We start from the raw sequence: 18,107 nt of genomic DNA, 5'->3' as shown, positions 1-18,107 counted from the left end.
GGAACAATACCAGTCACTTAGGTGTAGCATCCCACCAGCAAGCTGTTAGCAAGCATCTACTGTACCAGAAATCATTACTTGGGGACCAAGAGAGATCTAATAGTGGATGGGAATACAGAAGCATGGAAACAAAGAGAAGATTCTCAGGTATTTCAGTTACCCATGAGAGGTAACTGGTCTCTCCTATAATTCCAGTAATGATAAAGTGAATATTTACACCATCCTTCAGATGCTTGCATGTGGTGTAGGTGACAGCTGGGATTAAATACAGTACATCTCACTTCTATGAATCTACTGTACAAACACAGGTGAACTTGAGAACACAAAGATAAATGTGCTGTTGGGATAAAGCCCCCTGTCTCTAAGGGGAGGGGAAAGACTGATCCATCCCAATAACACTTCCTTACAGTATTACATTATTTAGAAAAAGTTTATCCCATCTCTTTTCTCATGCATTTTGTGCTTTGTTCAGTTGGGACATAAAAATACACCACCACATTTGTTTCACATATAATCCTATTTCTGCATCCTTGGGCATCAGCAAGGCATTATACAATTTGTTCTGCAAACATTGCAAGAGACAACTCAAAACTTATGATACTGAGCTTTCAAGCCAGGACACGTTCCCCCCACCCAAACTCTGAAGTATTCATGGTAATGCCTTGCAAAACCCCTACCCAACAGCACAAAGTCCAATTCACAGTTACCACTTCCTCTATGATCAAGAGAGAACAACAGACCAGCCTGGTGCACACTGGCCCGTTGGGGTAAGGACACCAGGGGCAGGTACACCAGTAAAACTTGAGCTGTTTTCTACTAGGTAAAACAGAAGAGGAATCTACTGGAACTTGTTCATTATTGGTAAGAATTCAAAAACAACATTTAGATGGGAGGCATCAGGCACTTCACTCCTCATGACTTACAGAAAGAGTTAGACATTTAACCCTTGAAGTGCTTTGAAAATCCCCATCAGTAGAATTAGTGCAAAACCACTTCAAATAACAAGCAACACAGAAACAAGAGGGGCAGGAAGACAAGAGAATACAAGTCCATTTAAGGCTATCACTTTCCTTTCACTCAGGAAGCCGCTGAGCCAGGACACAGGGTTAGGCAGACCTTTGTTCTCACCCACATAACCGCTCTCATGGTCTCAGGCACAGAAGCTGGGAGGCAACGGGGATCCAGCAGAACCCTTGCCTTTTCTTTTTTAATACAAACCACAAGACAGCCTACAAAGCAAACTCCCCAACTTTTGATATTCATGCCTGCAGGCTTTAAGCTAGAATTTCCAGGAGTTCCTTTGTCCCTCCCAAGCCTCTCCTTACATAGAAGAATTTATGTCAAACATTCAAGCTATGGTACCCAAACCACATTTTACACCACTTTGCTCCCAAGTACTAGCCTCCTTGCTATTCCTCTCCTTCAGGCGCCTTTTACACCTCAGTTTTGCCTTGCTCTGAAAACTGTTCCACGAACTGCTTGGCTTTTTACCAGAGCCTCCAACCCACCAATGCTGATCCCCACCACAAAGCCACCCACTCTAAAGGCCCCTGCCTTTCAGTTTTCTCACTGGGCTCCACGCTTTCCACTGCTGGAAGAAATTCCTCTATGGCAATGAGGAGACCAGAGGCCAATTTAAGCTATTAGTCAGAATACTTCCCCATACTTTTAATTAGGCCTTGATAAAGACAGACTCCTTCATTCTACCTTCCCTCTGCTCCCCTGAAAGAATTAACGTCGGCTACATCTGCAGCACTTCGTGGTAAACGCACTAGCGGACACACCATTTCCCATCATCTGCATTTCCAGCTCTGCATCTCCCTAATGACCAGCAACATCTTGGTGCCCACTGCAATGTTTCCACATATCCTTTCAGAAGCCCCAAACAGGACTGTATCCCAGGCAGTGAAGACAAGGTGTATGAACACGCCAAACATCACTTTGCACAGTAGCTTGGGGCCTGCCGCTAAACACCAAGTAAGATAGTGCCATGTTTTGAATGGCTTCTACACCCATGCAGGTACTCAGCAAGAAAGTGCCCTTACGTCATAGGCTCCGGCTTTGATCTGCTGATAGAGTTTGTGCTGATCTTCATCCCAAAAGGGAGGGTACCCCACTAGTAATATGTACAGAATCACTCCTGGGAGGGAGAGACACAGATACACTATGGTTAGGCTAATACGCCAATTATTCCTTCAGCCCCTCTTCCTTCCCTCCTGACAGTCCCCACGGTACTGACTGCTCTATATCTTCATTTGCCATCATATTTAGTCTTCTGAGGTAGAGAAAGACAGTGCAAACCTCTCCTCCTCTGAACCTCACCCTGGCACTTCATGTGCCAGAAGCTAGAACGAGGTGCATGATGTTATTCTATCCTCCTCTGGCTATCATGGCTGGCGAGCCACAACTCCCAGCTACAATCAGAATAAAATGAAGCCACATTCCCTGGGGCTGCTGGGCAGCAAGGGACTTTTAAGAAGGACTACAGTTTTAGATGCTTACTGTGCATGATCTTGGGACAAAAATGACACTGCCAAAGCTAACACTCTTGGCCTGCAGAGAAACATTTAGTCTATGTCAGGCAACACTGACATCACGTATCTTTAAACTTATCAGTCCCAGATACATTTAGACTTCATTTTTTCCTTTTAAAAAAAGTCATCTCTCTTCAGAATTTCATCTGCTACATAGTTAGAGTAATAGGAAATTGCTCCAGTTATCTAAACAACTGACTCTGCAAAGCATAGACAGGCCCTATCTCTTGAGTCTCAAACATCTGATAGGTGGCCTGAGGAAAGAATTAGGAGCCAAAATCAAATGAGTTCAGGCTCCAGTATTAACTCCATCTACACAAGGTGCTTATCCTCAAGTGTGCCTTCATCTCTCCACCCAAGAAGGAGCACTGCATACCCTCCCAGCAATAGGTTATAAGGAATTGCTCTTCTACAAGAAACGGTGTTGTTTAATAGTAAAACGCTTTGACAGAATCTTACCACATGCCCATATATCCACTGGTTTTCCATAAGGATCTTTTCTTAAGACTTCGGGGGAGAGGTAGCCTGGAGTGCCAGCAAACCCTGCCAGGAAATGGATGACATGAAGTACTTAACAGTACCCAAGCAGAAGAGATCTTGCCATATCATAAAATCCACTAGTGGTAACGAACAAATTCCAAAATCCATTTCCCACCCTTCATTTCATATTTGCTAGAGCTACCTCTTGGTAAACCAATAGAAAGGCAGGCAGGGAAAAGGGGGAATCAGATGGGATTGAGTGTCTATGCAGTGCAGGAAAAACAGAAAAGAGAGAGATCATGTCAACCAGCTGGGCACAAACATGCCAGGCCTTACATCACTGTTATATATAATGGCTTGGTGTTTGAAAACACAAGACCCAGTTGGAACACATTTGATTGTGTTCCAAATGGTGAGGGCAGACCAGGAGCAGCAGCCATCTCTCTAGAATCTCCACAGCACTACAAAGTCTTAGAGCTGATGTTTAGCCTAAGAAGGTCTCATTTCTGATTATGTTTTAGCTAAACAAAGATAAGGCCAGATCCAAATGTGCCTGAGGAAGGCCAGGTCAAACGTGTTTCTCTAAAATGACCAAACGAATTCCAGATGTCTACACTCCCGAGCAGTAGGAAAGTTCAGATCAGGCTCTAAACTTAGCAGCTGCATTCATCTCCGGCACCAGTATCGACTGTAAACCAAGAACAGAGAAATACACAGATATTTTTTCTGTCTTTATTTTCATATTCTTTCCTCTATTGCACCTAGGCTCGTGCCCAAGGACCCAGAGGCTGAGATGCTTGGAAAGGAAGAAGCAATGCCAAATACACACAAGTATGCTGGAAGAGCTGAGAGAAAGTATTCAGGGAGGGTGCAACTTCAACCAGCTACCAGGAAAGGGGGGAGCAAAAGTGGGAAAGGTCAAACAGTCTTACCAAACCAGGCCTGCTGCTCTCCCTGGACTTCTATAGCCAGCCCGAAGTCAGCCAGTTTGACAGCAGCACCCTTACATTTACTTGCCAGTAGTAAATTCTCAGGCTGGGGAGAAGAAAGAAAAAAGGGGGTAAGAATGAAAGACTGACACCCTTGTTAAATCCTCCTACCTCACATCATTGAATTCAGTCTGCTGACAGAATTTAGCAGGCTTGTACTAAAGTTGTTCAGGTGAAGACAGAGCAACAGAAACAAACGGCCCTAACCTACAGTGGCAGAAAATCCTGAAGCCTAACCCAAATGCCCTGTGGGAGCCAGGCGTCTCCTCACCCAGCCCATACATTACATGCTGACACCAGAGGGCACTGGCAGTACGGTTCCTGCAGCACAGAATCCAAAATTTGTTTCTGTCATCCCCGCAGAGAGTAATTGGGGGGCAGGGGGAAGAGATGCAGTAGATACAATCTGCAGTGATGTTTCTCCCCATGAACATTACACAGTCCCCAAGGCACTGGAAAAGTAAATATGATGCTAATAACGGCTGCCAAATACACCACTGTAATGTGGGAAGGCATCATCTAGATAGTGAGTAGCTTTCATCCCTTACAGAAAAAGCCTCAGCCTCAAATTGGCATAAGCAGCACAGCAGTGAGTAATCTTGTAAGCTGTTTCTTCATGCTATGTATTTACAGCAGCATAAAATATGCTGTCTTGCTACTGCTGCCATTGCATATACAACAAGCAAGTGTGCCACTTCCCCCAAGTGCCAGGAAAGGGAGACTTTTGCCCCACAGAAGTCCTCCTTTCCACCTCACACAAATCTCCCTCTAATCATAATTCTGTTGTGTTTTAGCAGAGGACTTCAGCAGAAGGCTTAACTCCAAAAATTGGACTGAGATTCAGCAGCTTCCTCTGAAGCACAAAAGCAGCTAGTTACATGGGACCTTTTGAAACCCCAAGGCCTTTAAGATGGTGGCTATTACACCTCTGCAGGAAATCCAACTTGTAGACAGGCAGGACAAAAAAGTGATTTCTTATCCCAACCCCTTGTGATAATTTGTGCTATTCATATCAACTTGAGTTTTTTAACCAAGCAAGATGGAAAACTGGAAATCCAGAAACAGGAACTTGTCTCAGTTTCAGAAATCTGATGAAGGTTTTTTTTTCGCAGCCTGCTCACCAGTTTCATTCCTCAACAACCCTCTATGCCTGTTCTGCCTGGCAGGAACATGATGCTTTACTCATTCACCTGCTTTACAGTACTGGGCACGTGCCTTGCTTCTGCTTTGAACAAAGGGAGAACAGCCTTGCCCATCACAGTCCTTGCCATGAGCAGCATGGAAGGAGGGGGAACTGAGTCTCAATACTTTTGGATGCCATTGGCTTTTTACTATATGGGAAGCAGAAAAGACTGTGTTAATCAAGCTACAGTGATGAAAATTCACCAGTGTAAACAAATCCCTCAAGTGGAAGACCAATGACACCTGAAAATGTCTCCCAACTTCAGATCACACCTGGGCTTGGCGACCAAGAAACACTGAAATTTAGGCCAGGCTTCTGCTAGCTGAGCAGTACGTGCTTCTAAAATACAGCTACAAGCACCTTAAGGCTAATGGTGCTCATTCATGTGAATGTTTGCCAACATATATATGGGTTGTCTCAGGTTTCACATGCCTTTTGGTAAGGATGTGAATGAATTCCCTAATTTCTTGCAGTCCCTATGGGCAGCTCAACATTTGAAGGCCTTTAAGAGCATGTTAGCCAAAAGACAGGCTTATGAGAGGGAGGTGCAAAAGACTTCACTTGAAGCAAGCTCTGCAGTTATTACACACTGATCCTGAAGGCCAAGCTTTTGGCAAGGAGCTAAATATTAAATAAAGAGCATGGGATCTTTTATTGCTAAAAGGAATGGCTGCTCTTCAGGCCTGGATAGCTTCAGTGAATCAGAGCAAGCAACAGAAGAAACACATTAACTACAGTGGGGAGTGTCCAGCAGCTGATAAGTTCTAAACAAGTTCACAACTTTCAGACAAACAAAACCTGGGAAGCATAAGAGATTATATCTGAACACAGGATGCAGAGGAAAACTTAAACCATCCTGTACTGGAAAACACTACTGATACACATAGGGGCCCTAATTTTGAGCAGTAGTGCCTCTTGGAGGCTGCTTTACCAAAAGAAGGTGTCAGGTCTAATCCAGAGCAGCCACTCCTCAATAGATTGCTTGCATCTTTTCACAGTGCTCTGAATCAGAAGGCCAAAAATGTTGCATGGGAGTTTGCCAGAAACACTAAGGGTTAACAGCTGTCCACTAGATCTAAACACTGGGGGAACACTGCCACCAAGCTTGCAACATGCTTCTACCTTGCTCTCTGCAAAGTATTTTTATACTTTTCCCCTTATGCAATGTATAACAAACCAAAACCAGCACTAGTAGCACGTGTCATCCTGCATTAACTTAACTGGACTGCTGGTGGCCATCACCATTCCCACTTTAGACAGAGTGGGCTGCAGGGCAGGCAGACCTTCCTGCACAAAACTCTTCATTCTGGAGCCTGCCCAGCTCCCAGTACAGCTGCCACTGCGTGGGAAGGGAGTTAAAGCAACTTACACTGCAGGGGCTCTGGGTCTATAAATGTTATAACATGGCAAATGGTCAATTGACCCGGTGTTTAACTGGCCAGCATTTTTGGGTTTAGATTAAAAGAGCTTCTACTGATGGGAGAAGGAAGAAATGAAGTGAAAAATTCTTGTTGAGCAGCTCTGCCCTAGCCCAATGGCATGTGTTTGGCAACAGTGCAGAACAAAAATACACATGCTCTGTGCAGACAAACTCAACCTGGCAGATTGAACAGAGATTGCCTCAGGTCTCTAGAGATCTCTTCAATGGCAAACTAGAAAGTGTCCTTCATTACAATGAATCCTACCCAAGTTTCTCTGAAAGTCTGCTGCACTCCAAGGTTCACAACTACTCCATCCTGGAGCTGCCTCAGAGAGGCAGACAGCTGGCAAGGCTCATGAAGACTGAGAACTTCCTTGGGAGTTCAGCACACCCTCTAGAAAACTCTGAAGGAACAAATTTGTGCTTCAGGAACCCCTGAGCCCTGTTCAAGTGAAAAAATCCTGCCAGCTGGCAACATGGTATCCCTGTCTTGCCTCTTCCAACGATCCCCTGGCTGCTCTCCTCAGCCTTCATGGCACGGAGGAAATATTACCTTCAAGTCCCTGTGCACGATATCATGCTGGTGAATGTGATTCACACTCTCCAGTATCTGATGAATACAGTGGCTGCAAGATAAAGGGAAAGATACAGAGAGTTATGCACACACACATACACTTGGCACCTCATCTTATCCCAGAACTATTTCCCTAACTTTCATATTTGTACCAGGGACAGTTCAAGACCCCAGGCTGAGTCCCTTCATCATGCCCACTGGATGACACAGCTCAGTACCATCACAGCTGGACACTCCCAGCTCTTTCAGCACCAGGATGCTAAACATCCTATCTATAGCGGGGCCACAAAGCCTCCCTCCTACCTCCCATCATCTCCTTCCTTTCCTCCCCATTACACTGAGCATCTCACTTGTCTCTTCAGCCAACAGTGAGCACCCCACACAGGAGAACGAGGCACTCAAGTGTCTAGAAACAGCAGCCAAAATTGGGTAAGCAAGACCAAATCACTCCAGGAAACATTCAGCTGGGCTAGTCCTGAGCAAAGAATAAACTTTCAGAGAGCAGCAGCCTCCCCCAACAAATTCAGGATGACGACTCCTGGGTGCCTGCCAGTTTGCAAAGCTTTCAGAGCAGCATCTCAAGCACTTTACATACACAATGTGCACACACCCGCTTGCTGGGTGCCTTTTAAGTACAGATCCCACTTAAGGGGTTAGTGATCTGAAAAGCAGACTCATTCCCTGTTAAGTGCAGTATGCTGCACTCCTCTAGCTCACAGAAAACCCCATCTCTGCCACTCTCACTGCTGCAACCACAGGGGCAAAAGCAAGATGTTATTTACACCTGTCGCTTAAGGACACTGCAACACACCCATGGGCGAGATTTCTGGTTGAAAACATCTCTTTCACTAAGCATTTACTCAGCTCCCAAGGGTGAATATGGAATGTAGTAGGCATTCAGACAACTATGGCTGGGCAGTAAGCACCCAGATGTGGGCAACTCGGGTGGGTCTGTGTCCTCACTGCAGGATCAGTCAGTCCCCTCACCGAATTCTACAAATCTCAGGGGAACAGATTTGAAATGAGTGAAATATTTGAGGGAAGAGAAATTGGCTACTGGAAAAGATGGGAAGAGGGTGACAGGAGGAAGGGAAGACGAGGTGCGGCACTGCGTATTTGCTACCCCCACCCCTCCAGAGCTGGCAGCACAATCCTCAGGGTCGGAGTCCGTGAATATCTCCCCGCTCCCAAAACAAAAATGTATAATTAGAACAGAGCCGAGTCTGAGCGAGGGAGATTTTCTGGCCAAAAATGGCAAAAGTGTGAGGTGTCCCAGGCGAGCCAAGCGCAGCGGATTGGCACAGACCTCACTCCCTCGCTCTCCCAGCCTGCTCTGGAATTCAGCTCAGCATGGGGAGAGAAAGGGAGGAGTTTCACTTTGTCATCTTGCGGGCACTGTGAGACCTGGCCAGCTGACAGTCAGAGAGGCTGAGCACCCTGAGGAAGTCTTGCAGAGAAACAGACTGTTCTCCTCTTTCCTTAGCCCTGCCATAATTTTCCTGAGCAGTGCTGGTCAGTGCCAGCTCTTGACCATTTCAGGGAACAGGCGCTGGCAAGAAGGACAGGATGAAGGATGGTGATTGGTAACCTCAAAACTTCCCAACTTCAGGGCAGAACAGCTTGAATTACTGTGTATCTGTCTGAGATGCTGTGCCTATAACGTCTGTACAGCCCACTGAAAACATCTACAGGGCTCTTGGACCTCTCTGCCACGAGCTTCATCAGAAATGACGAGCCCACTGGCCTTCCCTATCAGCAGATGGCTCACGATGGAGTGCATGGTGCAATGCCTCACTTGAAAGCATCATGCAATGCCTAGAAGATAAAGGCTGTAAGCGTACATGAGGGAAAACAAATAAGTGCCCGCAGATTTCACTAACACACCGGGTCATGCTCTGTCCTTCCTTGCACTCAGTATGATCTTCTTCACAGTACAGCCTACCAAGCTTACCCTGGAGCAGCACCCACTGCTCTCTTCTTACCCCTCTCCTCTTACAGTTTCCCTAATTCCTGTTCCAGCAAGGGTTAGGATCAGATAAGAACATGGGTGCAGAATAAGCTGAGGTGAAATGTCACCATCGTGCCACTCCCAGACCCTGCTAAAGCAGAACAGGAGCTGCTTTATCCCAGCTTTGATTCCAAACACTGCATGTCCAGCAGATGGACAGGTCAAAGAACACCCTCAGCTACTGCAGAAAACATTGACCCAGCATAAGCAGCAAAGGGATAAGCACAGGCCACTTCAGGAAGCTCACGCATGGGAGAGAGGGGACACACTCTGAAAAAGAACTCTAAATCTTTTTACGTTAAAACATAAAGGCTACTTTCACAAGTTGTTCCTTTTCTCATTGTGCCAACCAGCTCACAGACAGGACTTTCACAGAAACACAGCCTTCAAAGCCCACTCTCCTCCCTGCCCCATCACCTAGACACAGGCAAACTGAATGGGTCTGCCCGGCAGCAACGGCACATCACCGGAACCCCTGCTAGAGGTCAAGCAGGCAGTGCTCGCACAGCCACAGGCCAGCTCTTCCCAGCACTTGGTCGCCAGGGACACACTGTCACCACCCACCGGAAAGATCAGGCAGGCAAAGCCGCTAGCAACGGGTCTCCCAGCAAAGAGCACGGCGTCTGCAAGTGGCAAAGGCAGCAGCGCTGCGCAAGCAACAAGGGCTAGAGCTGTGGTGAGTCAGGCTGCCCGGTGACAATGGTGTATGCTAATAGCTGAAAGGGGAATTTCGTTTTCCAGATGGGGAACAAGAGCGTCAGAACAAAGCCACGCACAGAACAGGAGTCAGGAAACTCACATTGCTTGCCAACACACGTGGCACACACACGGAAGGGTCTGGAAACAGTCTTACCTGGCATCTGCTTCACTGTAGTATTCTCTGGCAACAATATCCTCAAAGAGCTCCCCACCTGTAACCCTGGAGTGCAAAACAAGGGAGGTTACAGAGCCTGTGCGTGTCTAGCTCAAGACTGCACAGGGCATATGCAGCCATCTGTCTGGGCTCTTTCCAGCAGCCTGTGTGGGGACCCGCAGCACAGGGGAGCCAGGGCAGAGCTCCACCACTGACCTGAAGCACAGGGGAGCCACGGCAGAGCTCCACTGCCATGGCACCTGCACTGATACGTCCATATGACTGACCCCTTGGACTGCCATTTCACCAGCAGTGTACTGTTGGCACACTGCACACAAATTGTCCATGTGCCTCTACAGAGCTTAGCATATGCTAAGCTTGGGTGAAACACTTCTCATCGACCCCCTCCGGGCTGCCTCAGAGACAACAGTCGAACGGCCTCCCTATACAGGATAGCCATTCTTTGCTACCCCACACCTGCACCTGCTGCCACGAGCCTTCCTGGTCCATCCCCTACCACACAGTCAAGGGATTCTGTCAAATAGGCCAGAGGTATCTACAGGTCTCTAAAGAGAAAGGGAGAATTATACTAATGCAGGTGGTTTTTATTCCACTCTTAGTCAAGCATCCACGTGCCTGTATCACTGGTGAAGCATCAAAGGCAAAGACAGACACTTACAGATCAAAGACGAGGTAATGGAAACCTTCTTCTGAAATACTGTCATGGAGCCGCACTGCAAAAACATAATCAAGAAATGGAGATTTACAGAGCATGTAGCAAATATGACCCTTAACAAATCAAACCCATGCACACAGCCAAGTTCTCCCTCAACCCGATCAGTCTATTAATTCCCCATGCCCTTCACTTTGTGTGCTCACTTAGTGGCCTATTTCCTTCCGTTATCTCAAAGGAACAGATGGGTGTCCTTCACATACACCCACCCCTTCCCAGCGTCAAAACAAACTCTAAATATCTTTGACCTCCTGTTCATTCTCCTTCTCTAACACTTCAGTACCCTCCTTTTCACATCTGCCTACTCTTTCCTCCATGCTCATGTTTTGCCGTTTCTCCCCACCCATTCTTATTTCCCAAAACAAACCATTTTCAGAATTTCCAAACAAGCTCTCAACCCCGAAATTGACTTCCAATGTCAACTGCATATCAGTGCCATTGATGTCTCTTCTGCTTTTCATGTCAGTTGAAGTTACTTCAACTCCATGAAGTTCCCTTCTTCCTTTTCCTCACTTCATTCTGACTTACACTCCAAATACTTACACAAAATTCAGAGCCAGTTCCTTGTCTCATTTTTTTTTTCTGATCTGTTACAGACATATCTGATCCATTTCCCTTCTCACAGTTTCATTCTCCTTCAGCTTTCCTTACATGTCCTCCCCCTGAGTTCTGCTCCTGTTGCCTAAATTAACCTTCATCTTTTCCCATTCCTTGTCCCCTGTAACCTGCAGGACTGAGGCTGCCTCCACAGGCCACTGTCCCCTGGCATTCTGAGATCTCCAGGGCTCTGTCCTGCTTTCCCCACATTACACACTGGCAATAACTATTATATCTATGCAGCCAGAAGAGTCTCATTTCTTCCTGTCTGAAACAAAATCTCAACTTCTTTGATGTTAATTGAACATCCAGGCACTAATTCTAACCTGGGAAGAAACAAAGCCCTTGATTTCATATTGCTACCTACCCCCTACTCTTTGCTTCCTCCCCTGCTGGAAAACATCATTATTTTCCCTGCCAGACTCACAAGCTAGCAATCCTAATTGATTCAATTCCTCAACCTTCACACCCTGACTAGGACTTGTTGTTGTCTTCACATGACCATCTATAGCCTTCCCCCGTTGATTCACACAGCTGAAGCACTTAGCTGAGACTAGACTGTGTCTCAGTCACTGTAACACCTTTTAATCGAGTATTGACCAAAGTAACATTACTGTTCTCTTCCCTACAAGAAAAATCTTGTTATCCTGCTTGGTCACTTTAATGGTACCTTTGCCTCTCTTCCCTGTCTTCCAGTCTCTTCCACATAAAATACAGGTGACCTGTCTTGACTTTTCTCAACATAACGATTTTTTCTCTGCCAGTATTAAGAGGTCAGTTTGCACCTCTTATTGGTGCATGACATCAGCTACCATCACCGTCTTGGGAATGTTTCAAACTAGCACTTGGCACACACTCTTACCTCATATGGAACAGCTCTTGCAAATGTTCTCAATGCTCTCCCCTCAACCCTCCCTGAAACTCTCCTTTGCTAAGGTACCCTTCCACATGCACACAAACACACACGAACTCAAAATTGAGAGTAGCACTGATGTAAAGAGTCCACTGCCGGTACCTTTCCTAACAGGATTTCATTCTTTCCTTACGCTTTCTGCCTATCCTTTCCTGTATTTTTCCTGCCTTTATCTACAAGCTCTCTGAGCTGGTCCCTTGACCAATTTCCTTTCCTTAGCATTTCTACTGCATCTAACCACAGGGGTTTGGGAGGAGCACTCCACCCAGCATAATGCCACAGACAAGCAAGTACACTTAGAGTACCTATACAGCAGGTGTTTCAGGTGCAACATGCTGTTCCTACAGCATGAAAACAGAGACACACCACCTTTATGAACAGTGTTCCTCAAATCATTCATTGCAAAAAATTGTTTATCCAAGTAAGCAGTTTTAGTTGGCTTTCTAATAACTTCATTGCAATACAATTTTGTGTTTACAAGAAAACTTGCCTCCTGAGCAGCTGGCAGAAACCAGCAAATGCAGCATTACAGAAATTCAAGTGAGAAGAAGGGTATTTCCTAGGAGGACAATTTCCATTCAAGACTGGAAACAAGATGGGAAATGGCTGAAACAGACACCTGGATTGCCAGTGAAGGGCACTTTTCACTCCAGTGCCCAAGACCATTTGAGGTGAATGCAGGAGACAGGCACATGAACAAAAGCTGAGGCCCAGGACACAGGCAAAAGTCTGTGAAGAGACCTTACGGAGAGGGAACAGATGGAGAAACTTCAAGGAAAGCCGAATGTGTTAACAAGGTCATGTCTGGTGACGCTCGGTGTGCATGAGAGAGCATTCTCCTTTCTCTGGCACCTGAAAGGTCATCGAAACAGTGCAAGAAACCAAGCAGAGAGGAGAGCAGCATGATTGAAATCCTGACAGAAGAGGAGCACAGCCACCAGCCGGCTAAGAGCAGAGGCCATGAAAAGGGAACAGCAAACACGTTGCAGGTAGAAGTGAGAAACAGTGAACAATAAACTTTGATATAAAGATGCAGGCAGCAAATTATGTCAGAAAATAAAATAAATAAGCTGATTGGTGCTATTTCTTTGTCCTGAAGAGAGCAATTTTGTCAGATACATTATGAAAAGGGAAGGAAGTAGCAATTCAGCTGGCAGGGCCTGGCAGAGGCAGCAGAAAGAGCCTTCAAGGACAGTAAAACACTATTTGCATCCTTAGGTGAGGAACAATGACAGGAGGACAGAGACAGTCCATAAATACTGAACGCTGCACATCACCCTAGGGCTGCACAGCAAAAGAAGGCCTTGGAGGCAGGACGCAGGTCATTAACTTAAGGGAGCTGCTTCCTCGCAATGGCCCAGAGCGATGCTGGAACAAAATCTGCACAGGATTTAATCTGCTGAGGTAACTAAGCTCAGGGAGTAAACAGTGCAGCAGCAAACTCCAGAAAAGCTTTAGGAAAGATGACAGCGGCTCCCCATGGGAATAATTAGTAACAGCTCAAAACATTAGGCTTAAAGTGAGGAGTGGGGCAGCAAGGAGGGGAGCTGACCAGCTGGAAAGCAGTTTTGTAGAGAAGGACCTGGGGGTCCTGGTGGACTAGTTAACCATGAGCCAGCCATGTGCCCTTGCGGCCAAGGCGGCCAATGGTATCCTGGGCTGCATCAGGAAGAGTGTGGCCAGCAAGTCAAGGGAACTGATCCTCCCCTTCTACCCTGCCCTGGTGAGGCCACATGGAGAACTGTGTCCATTTCTGGGTCTTGAACTGGGGACAGTTTAAGAAAGGCAAAGAACTACTTGCAGAGGGTCCAGTGGAGGGCTACGAAGATGATTAGGGAACTGAAGCATCTCCCATACGAGGAAAAGCTGAGAGCTGGGCCTGTTTAGCCTGGAGAAGAGATGACTGAGAGACGATCTTAATGCTTACAAATATCATACCGATGAGTATGAAGAGGATGGTGCCCAGCAACAGGACACGGGACAATGGGCACAAACTGAAACACAGGAAGTTCTGTCTGAATACAATGAAAATCTACTTTGAGGCTCACAGAGCACTGGAACAGGGCTGCCCAGAGAGATTCTGGACTTTCCTCTAGACTTCTTCAAAACCTGCCTGGATGCAATCCTGTACAACCTGCTCTAGGTGAATCTGCTTTAGCGGGGGTTGGACTAGATGATCTCCAAAGGTCACTTCCAACCCCAACCATTCTATCAACCAAGCAGTTGAGCAGAGCCCACACAGGCTGCTCATACCTGTGTAACCTGTTGACACGAGAGGGTGAGAAATACAATCACCTGTAGATGCTGGAGTGTAAAGGATTCCCCGAAACTGACTATCCATGATAAGAAAAATGGAGAATTACAGGTATTCATCCAGTTAACCTTTTCTTCAAAAATATTACTGAACCCTTTTTCTTTCTGGCTCTTGTCAGGGGAGCAGTGACATCTATGCCTAGGTTCAGGCTAGACAAACACACATATCAGAAGAAGTGATAAGAGTCTCAAGTCACACCAACAGGGAAGTTGCACAACAGCAACACAGGGTCTTCCAAAAGATGATCAAACTACAGAAGAGTCCAATACTTGCCAAGGAACCTGATCTCTGTTCACCAGAAGATGAAGTAGATAACTTCAAGTAACTGATTCTGTCACTCAGAAGCAGCAACTCAAACCATATTTCTTCCTGTACAAACACTCTTAACACAGGGATTCTTACAGATGTAGGAAATCAGTCCCTGCCAACACCACACACAGCCAGGGTCACTTGATGACTGTTCCCACGTCAAAGGTCTCTGATGGATGAGAGAGCACATACTACAATGGTTAGCAAGAACAGTCAAGGAGAGGGGAGTAAGAAAGAAAACAGAAGCAAGTCAGACAAATCAGTGCCTGATTTAGTCAGGCACTAAATCAGTTACAGGGTACAGTGAAAGACTTAACCCAAGGTTTTAGAGCACAGAAAACCCCAATCCACGCATAGAATGGCTTGTAGGGTTTGCAAGCACATCAGATTTCTAAGACTGTCAAGTCTTACAGATAACTTCAGAAATAGTAAATAAAACCCCACAGCACTAGTAAGCAGTACCAGAACAAATGCTATCCAGAGGAGCAGAATCAGTTACAGTCTGTTAGGTAGAAATATCATCTGCACCAATGCCAGCTGGTCGATCAGCAGAAAGTGTGCATCACCACTTGCCTAACTTTCTTCGTATACAGTCCCGAATCTGGTATTGTAGTGGTACTCCACCAAGTGTAATAAGAGACCGCTACCTAAATCTGTCCCTCCAATTTTAAATGCACACCTGTAACCCTGCACTGTTAAAGAGCTGCAGTGCATCACTACACACAAGGCACAATCTAGCTAACTAGTTTAAGCATCCTTTTCTTCCCTCAGTCTCCTCTCCAACCTCATCCTACATAAACTGGTCTCTGCTGCACAGGAAGCATCTCCAAAAAGCTGGTCTTTTGTTAAAATAGCTAACAACGTTAAAAACAGTGAGACCAAACCACTCCATTTCCCCAAAACCCCAGACCTTCAACCCCACCTGATGCAAGCAATGCATCTGTCTTGTGTGGGTGTGTAAGTCAGGTCTGAGGCCCTGATTCAACCCAGAGCATTTGCAAAGAGCCAGATATCACAGTGAGCAGCTCAAGGGGACGTGCTGCGGTTACTGAACCTAACAGCAGCTGGGTACCAGGAGTTCAAGTACTTTCTAAGAACATCTGCTGTGACTATTACTGTTCTCTGCCTGCTATCTTCAGAGTCTTGCTGGAAATCTTGCCTCAGGAACAAAACTTCAAACTGATACTTCAAAGTGGTTCAAAATCCTCACGCATGTACAGTTTTTATTTCAGAAAAAAAATAAAAAATACTAATAAGCCATGATATTAACTACAGAAAATTAAACATTTTCATGAGAAACAGCAACACAGTAACAGTCATGCCACATAGTTTCTATTCTCTGCCTGAATGAAGTGATCCTGTAGAGGCAGCCACAGTTCTCTGATGCTGTGTGATCCAGCAAGTAAGCATAAGAGGAAAATCTCCCTCACACAAACTGTACCAGCCTAATAACCAATGTAAATTGCTGCTGAGTCACACAAAGCAAGCCTCTGTGAATGAAAAAGTTGAAATGAATCATGAAGAAATCAGCAAAGAGTTTTATCTTTTTATAAAAGCCTACCTGAACTACAGGGACATAGAAGGACATTGAAAAGGAACAGGCATCTCAGTTAAAAGATCACGTGTAAAAGGCCAACTTTCACTAGGGTCTGTCCAGGACAGGGTCACAAACACAGATTATGCCTAGCCTAGATCTGACCCACATCTTCCCTTCACTCTGCCCATTGCACTGAATATTATCTTTTTACTCTCATATCAAGCATAACAGGCCAGGAGCACTGATGTCTGCTACGTAAGGCCCAAGATGAACAGTTCGCTATCCCACATCCACAGCAAACAGGGGAGCAGGGCTGCTCAGCCCATGGTTGGGGCAGGTAGGCTCTTGTAACATAGGGTGGTTTCTGGCAATCTGCTGTAAAGTAAATCTCAGCAAGCAAAGTACTTATTGAAGTCCCAACAAAAGGGAAATAGAAGAATAATTTCACAGGCCAATTCCCCTTATCTTCACTTTTCAATTACTCATCTCTGCTCAGGAAAAGGTAACACAGGCTGAAATATGCTTGCTCCTACATATCACTGTCTTTGCCTGTCCTCAGGGACAGTGCTCAAACTACAGAGTAGGTTAATCCTGTCTGCTAAATCTAGGTTCACTGGTGTTGCTAAGTGTAAAGCATTTGGATATTATGGGAATGTAAAGGACACTATCAGCCAACTACCTGTGCACCAACACACATGGTTTGCTGTGATTATATAGTATTTGGGGCTCTCAAATTAAGTAGCCCTTGTTGCACTACCTTCAGCAGAGCTAATACATGGCAACAGAGATTTCTAGATTTCTGGTTGTCTCCTGGGTGGTGGTAATTGCAACACAGGAACTCTTTCACACAGCCTTAGTAGTGCAAACTGAAAAGTGCTCTGGGATCTTCTGGCCTGAACAATCCTATTTAAAGGCCAGCCACTCATTAGAAACAGCCCCAGCTTCACTTCTCAGCAGTTACCAACCAGACATCAGACATTTGCCTGTATCATGGAGGAAGGGAGGAGGTAAGAGATAACACAAAAGGCATATTTCAAGAGATTGTGCATGCCAGAAGCAGCAGAATAAAAGTGGAGGCTAAAACTTGCCTGATGCCCTCTTCCACAGATATCCTCCAACGTACCAGGAGATGCTGAAACTACAGACACACATACCCAAGGCCCGACAGACTGCGAACTGAGCGCTGTCGTCCGTGGCAGCACGAGTGACAAGTCAACTGACACAGATGGCTACCACCCACTCTCCGCTCTCCCAGCTGCTCGCCAGCCTGGGCAGCCAAGTTGGGAATTGTCCCACCACCTCCGAGCCTGGCTGTGCGCCAGGATGCTTCCCGCACGGCTCGCATCGCTCAGGATGCCTGTCCCGCAAGGAGCCACCACCAACCTGTGACTGCCTGTGAGCTGGGTGCTCAGCTCCCACCCCAGCTGTTCCGCTAATTACATTAAACACACAGAATTCAGCTGCAGCTGCTCAGGCTGCTTCCAAAAGGACTCTCCTTTTAATTAAAAAGTTGCTATTAAAAAGCATTAAATTGTGTAATGCAAATAATCCTCTAGAAATCATCTGTCCCAGCAGCTAATGACCAGCTTTGTAAGAGCAGTAACTAACAGCAGCAGGACAGTTAGCTAACAGGACATAGCATGCTGCTGTTAACCAGTCCCTT

The 18,107-nt window shown here is 46.0% G+C and overlaps 1 protein-coding gene across 1 annotated transcript in view; it reads right to left on the bottom strand.

The window, feature by feature from the left end:
* The window catches only part of LOC104412815 (calcium/calmodulin-dependent protein kinase type II subunit gamma-like), a gene marked incomplete at its 3' end in the record, with an annotated part of 91,581 nt that overhangs the window by 12,775 nt on the left and 60,699 nt on the right, over positions 1 to 18,107 (bottom strand). Inside the window, exons 4-9 of the mRNA XM_010023635.1 lie at positions 10,721 to 10,775; positions 10,042 to 10,107; positions 7,160 to 7,232; positions 3,947 to 4,049; positions 2,994 to 3,077; positions 2,046 to 2,140 (exon numbers count right to left, since the gene is read on the bottom strand). Of these exons, the coding sequence (XP_010021937.1) occupies positions 2,046 to 2,140; positions 2,994 to 3,077; positions 3,947 to 4,049; positions 7,160 to 7,232; positions 10,042 to 10,107; positions 10,721 to 10,775 (476 nt within the window). The remainder of the gene's footprint in view (positions 1 to 2,045; positions 2,141 to 2,993; positions 3,078 to 3,946; positions 4,050 to 7,159; positions 7,233 to 10,041; positions 10,108 to 10,720; positions 10,776 to 18,107) is intronic.

This window comes from Nestor notabilis, unplaced genomic scaffold (assembly GCF_000696875.1).
Source record: "Nestor notabilis isolate BGI_N333 unplaced genomic scaffold, ASM69687v1 scaffold16321, whole genome shotgun sequence".
NCBI lineage: Eukaryota > Metazoa > Chordata > Aves > Psittaciformes > Psittacidae > Nestor > Nestor notabilis.
This window is presented reverse-complemented; position numbering and strand designations above follow the sequence as displayed.